Here is a 5,771-nt window from a genome sequence, read left to right as displayed (position 1 = left end):
CTGAAAAAAGAAGACCACATTTAAAATTTTGCTGCACAAGGCTAAAATTAATATTGCCTACATGTTGTGCAAGGACAGCTTACAGAAGAACTGCACAGTTGCAGCAAGTTTAATGACACCATCTTCTGTTCAATAAGCCAACTAAATTCAGTAGTCACACTACATGCTTTTGTAGCGGCTTCCTCCTCTTTCCTCAACTGCTCATTATATTATATACTTCCATTAAAGCTGATGAAAGCATCACTCAAAATAACCCTGTATTGACAAATCCTCAGTAAATGAAGCATCCCCAAATCCATCTGGGAAGACGGTGACTGCTACCAATATGAAATGCATCAGAAATCTCTCAAAAACCAGTTAGTGACTACAGAATATAGTACTTGTACAGACAAAAGGCAGCAACAGAGAATATTTTGGTTTATTGTCTCAAATGTGCAATACTGACTTGCAGAGCAGTCACTACCAAAGTGTAACCACAGACATTCCTCAACAAATGTGCTCTAGATTTTCCACTTTTCAGATTAGTCCTTGTTTCCTTTTAACAAACTGCAAAGGAAAGATAGTACCTTAAGTAGCAGGAAGTCAGAAGCACATAGTTTTCAGAAGCGTACAACCAATACAATTTACAGGCAAGCCTTCCAAAAATGAATCCCCCTGAACAGTATCTTGTTCTTTCATGCTTCTCATCAGCTATTCGTAAAGGCCTTTGAGGAGGAGATAGTATCACTACTGACACCTTACAAAGAGGACACAGGTGTTGGCCTCAGGATACAAAGAAGTCAGAGAGAGTAGGTGATCCAGGAGGAAAACTAAACCTCAGATCCCTACTAGCCCACACCACAGGTGACCAGTTACTCAGCTGAAGAATAACTGTGCAGAGGCTGTAACGGTGCTTCCATAAGAAACCTGTGAATACAGGTAATGACACAGCATGCTTACTTTCCATTGCAAGAAGGTCTAGGATTCACGTGTGACGTTTCCAGAACTAGAAACCTAATCAAACCCTACTACCCTGCTCTGCTACCATAACTCTTCGCAAACAAAAGTCTCTACAGATAGATACAGTTAAAACCAGTAATGATGCCAAAGTTATTTCAGTTCTTCTGCACATTTCCACTGGGAATGGACAACTTACTAGATCTTGTCTTTCTGTCATACTCATCTTCTCAACTATGGACCAAAACCAACGCTTGAACTGCAAAAGCTTCTCAGCATTTTCTCCTGTGTGAAATGAAAAAGATACATCATTTCACTGGTACACTGGAAGAGAGAGATCTGGTTTAGATGTACTGCAAGTTGGATCTCTGCTACAATCTCATTCATAAACTCCTGATATTGGAGAGACAAGTAATTTCAAAACTAATACACATATTTTTGAATGTAAAGGCCAACTCTGACATACCTCAGTACAACTCCCACCCCCTCTGTCCCAAAAATCCTAACAGCAGCTAAATATAGTTTAAAAATATTTAAAGAAATATTAGACTGCATCCATCACATGTATAGTTCTAAATTTAGGTCAGAACCTTCAGAAGAAAAGATATGCTGTTAACAATACCATCCTTTCATTTAACATCAAGTAACAGTGAAGTTGGAAAATGTGCTCCCCCCACCAAACTGAAGGCAAATATTTTTAGAAGTATGTAAAAAACATAGTACTAGTTTTATTAGGACTTTCAGCCAAATTTTAAGAGGTAGTTTAAGTTTAATGGTGGTAACTACTCCATACACAACAAACAGTGTTAAACTATCCCTGCAACTCTGTTTATGAATAAGTTATTTCATACCTGACTCATCATTGAAAGAGGTAAAGCTGATTAGCATCTGCACATTTACTTCACCACAGCCATTCACCAAAAGTCTGAAATCTTCTGCTGTCAAATCTTCTAATGAATTCTTTGGAAGTACATCCAGGAGACCTTTCCTCATTGCCTTAAGTTAAAACCACAAGATTCACATTATAGCCACATCACTTCCAGACTGATTTTAAATGCATTACTGAAAAGTTCCATGTGAAATCCCCTATTAACTCAAAATTCATTATTCTCCTAGCTGTTCTTTTCTTTCAAAGTTTTACCACCGGAGATGCAAATTCTCCCAAAAAAATGCACCAATCTGTTAAACCCTACCTACTATTGCAAAAGAAAGCAGTTTCAGTTTGAACTAGTATTGCACCAGGAGCAGAAGCAAATTAATTCTCTAATGCTAAAAAGATCAGGTATTTTGCTGAGTTACACTGAATTATGAAAAACACATCTTGCATATTACTTTTACTTTTCTTCCTCAGACACTCACATGCCAACTCTGCTTTAAAAATGTTATACACACACACACCCTTTATACAAATAATTATTATCCTGAAAAGCTTGGAAATGCCATATTCAAATGGACATATATGAATACATTTGTTTTAGTAAATGCCAACATTAATTACAAATGTCATGGTTTTCAACTCTTAAAGTAAAAAAGAGACAAACTATTAATGTAGGCAGACACTGAGATCAAATCACTGAATTCCAGGAACACGTTTCTGTGGGACCGTTGGACCTAAACTGCACAGTCCGCTAGCTATCTCAGAAGTGCAGCAGGAAACAAGTCAGCAGAAATGACCAAATTTGAATGTAGTATCATATGACAGAGTGTAAGTGGTTCCAAGTACTGGACCTTCATTAACTGTTTACAAAAATATATTATTCCATAACTTTTAAAATAAAAAAGTGCTTCAAAAATCACATTTTAAAAAATGTATTTTTATAGTCAATTGTTAGGTTTCTTGCCAGGCTAGTAAAACAACACCACCACTGCATGTTTCGTAACTGATTTTTCCTTTTGAAACAAGGAGAGAAGCCAGAAGTCCAAGGTGATTTATGTAAATAATTTGAAATTTCTTTTCAGTCTTTATTTAGAAGGCTAAACAAACCTATAACAAATTATTAGAATGAAGTAGCTGCTAAACACAAAGCAAAAATTCCCAAGAGCATATGTACCACTTGAGCAAGAAATTAACATACATGTTTAACCAGTGAGCTCAAGTTTAGAAGAAATGATCTTTCATTCTATAAAAAAAAAAGAGAAATTGCTCGAAGTATTCATCTTCACAGTACTGCACTAACAGCTACACAATTAAACACTTTAGAAAAATGCAATATATTAATCTAGCTGTCAAGATTTCAGAACAAATCTCATTAGCAATGCCATAATGAGGAAAAGAATTAACTGACTGAAATCTTACAGATTTTTTATGCTTTTGTTTTTGGTTTGTTTGTTTTTTGTTTTGTTTTTTTTTTACAAACTCTCCACCAAAAGACTTACATGTAGAGGCTGTTCTGCTACTACCAACATTCGGTGTTCTGCATATTTCCGGACATACTCATATACATTCTGAGGAGTGACGGGTATATTTACACCGTTGGAAATAAGTTCAACCTACAGCAAAGTAACAAGGACAATTTAAGGGGTTGAGGGGGGAGGGAAGGGAAGGAAAAAAGAAAATGAGATTTTTACAACAGCCACAGTATGCTGCACAGTCATTTATTGCTTAACATACCTCTAAAACCAAGCAAAACTTACTACTACAGGTTAACTTTAAAGACTCCCTAGGACTGACTACGCTACCCAGAAGTTATGGTAGGACTGACATCACCTTCAAGAAAAAAAACCCACACTTCAACGTCTAAGGAAAACACTGTATTTGAATCTAGGAAGGGTAAAACGTCATAATCCACGCTCTTCTCAGATGACAGGAGATGCGTGCACTACAACGTACATAAACTGTTGAATTCTGAAAGTACAGAGCCACAGGTGTAGCTGTGCTTACCTGCCCTCCACCCTCCTCCTTACACAAGTCTATTGCAAAGGCCAAGTCCATTGCTGCGAACACTGCATCGGCATCTGTACTCTGGGAAGCGAGGATAAGTTGCCGAAGGCTTTCATACATAACCGGATCAAAAAAAGCAAAGTCATGCCAGTTCACCTATTAAAAAAAGATAAATGTTTGAAACTAGATGTTGGAAACATACCAGTTGTTTAAGAATACATTAAAAATTACACGATCCTTGCCTAACCTATGCGCTGGCATGCAGCAGTGCATAACCCATGTAACAAAGCATACAAACACCTGGAAATGCAGGCAGTCCAACTCCTGTTTGACAAAAGCCTGCTTTTGAAGGTACTTTAAAATACCCAACCGAAGCGCATTAGCAGAATTTAAAGATGGACCTGTAAAGCCTTTCCTGCTATTAAGGGCACAGAGGTTATAAAGAAAATGTATAGTGGTTTTCTTTAGATAAATTCTTCCACACATCACCTGGATCAGAGATTTGATGGAGGCTGGCTGAAGTTGGAAACAATTTGCATTAGTGCTCCAAAATGTTCCCCTCCACTAAGTCCATTTAAATGCCTGATGCCCCGATAGCCGCACACCAGTTTCCAACAATTCAAATACCGATGTTTACTTGCTGCTTTCTACAGTTCCTTGATACTTTGTTCTTTATCAGCCTGGAGAGAAATCTACTAACTGAACTAAACCTAATATTCTTTGATGTATCCAACATTTAACTGGAAAGAATACTTATTCAAGAAGAAAAATCTGAAGAAAAGAACTAGAAAGGAATCTCTCTTAGAAGACATCAGGGGATATCTGGAGGCCTATCTTTCTGCCGTTAACCCTTTTTCATTAAATATCCTATGTACGTTGGATAACTGATTATGTGATCAACTTTGTTTTTAAGGAAATTTGGTTTAAGCTTGCTGCATCAGACAGAACTTTACAATGCCACTGACAAATGCGTGAAATGCGCAGTACATAATTAATGTTTACTGGGGCGGGGAAATATTTTTGCTAAAGTAGATGATCATCAACCTGAATTAAATTATACCTAAGAAAATAATTTAATTACAGTTCAATTCAGTGAGTTCTCTCAGGTATCCAGGAAAATGCTGTTTGGTAAGCTGAGATGCTATGGCCTAGTACTATCCAACACTATGTCTTTGAGTCTTCAGGAAGACAAAAAGAGGAGACAACAAGCTGTTCTGAAGAGTCAAAAGCTAATCTATTACAAACCATTCCATCTTAGTCAAATACTTGACTTTTAGTGCATATACTCAGCTCAAATTCTAGGTAGTGAAAAAATGAATACTTCTCAAATTCAATGTAAAGGCATCCTTACAATTCTAATACCAACTCTGCTAGTCAGTACATGCACCTTGGGGGAAAAACAGCAGTTTTTAAAGATAAGATTTCATGTAATTGAAGGAGATTAAAATTTCTGTGTTCAACTTACCTTTCTGCCAAGCAGAACTTTGATTACGTGTCTATTTAATGTGATGGGACACAGTTCATTCTGCAACAAGCACAATCCTAGGATTCTGAAAATAAATGTTCGGGGTTTGTTTTGGTATGACAGAAATTACATTGGAGATCCTTCAGCAAACTCATTTAAAAAGTCAAAATATTCTAAGCATCAAGCTGCAGCTAGTTTTGCAGTCCTATAAATCCCCAAAAGAAAAACATGGACATACAGAATTTTAAAAAATACTTCCTGCAGTATAGAACTTCCAGATTGTGAAAAAATGATAAAAATAAAAATGTAAGGGGAAAATAAATCTCCAGTTGACATGTGCAAATCCCCCACTATTTAGCTCCAGGTGAGAAATACTGATCAGAAAAGTAGTAAGGGAAGTTTTTGAAGTTTGGATCATTGGTACTCTCCCTGGTATTTTGTATATTTGTCTTTAACATTTTTTCAGACTAGAAAGTTAACAGCAGCATA

At 36.6% G+C, this 5,771-nt stretch overlaps 1 protein-coding gene across 14 annotated transcripts in view; it reads right to left on the bottom strand.

Annotated features, from left to right (window-relative positions):
• The window catches only part of UBR5 (ubiquitin protein ligase E3 component n-recognin 5), an 88,683-nt gene that overhangs the window by 625 nt on the left and 82,287 nt on the right, over nucleotides 1–5,771 (bottom strand). For all 14 annotated transcript variants that reach the window (XM_080377961.1, XM_080377953.1, XM_080377959.1 and 11 more), the window contains 5 exons: nucleotides 5,283–5,367; nucleotides 3,818–3,973; nucleotides 3,313–3,426; nucleotides 1,788–1,932; nucleotides 1,136–1,221 (listed from right to left, as the gene is read on the bottom strand). In XM_080377961.1, the coding sequence (XP_080234087.1) occupies nucleotides 1,136–1,221; nucleotides 1,788–1,932; nucleotides 3,313–3,426; nucleotides 3,818–3,973; nucleotides 5,283–5,367 (586 nt within the window). The remainder of the gene's footprint in view (nucleotides 1–1,135; nucleotides 1,222–1,787; nucleotides 1,933–3,312; nucleotides 3,427–3,817; nucleotides 3,974–5,282; nucleotides 5,368–5,771) is intronic.

Source organism: Falco punctatus (genome assembly GCF_963210335.1).
Source record: "Falco punctatus genome assembly, chromosome: 3".
Taxonomy (NCBI): domain Eukaryota; kingdom Metazoa; phylum Chordata; class Aves; order Falconiformes; family Falconidae; genus Falco; species Falco punctatus.
Note: the sequence above shows the minus strand (reverse complement) of the source record. Positions and strands in the feature narration are given on the sequence as shown.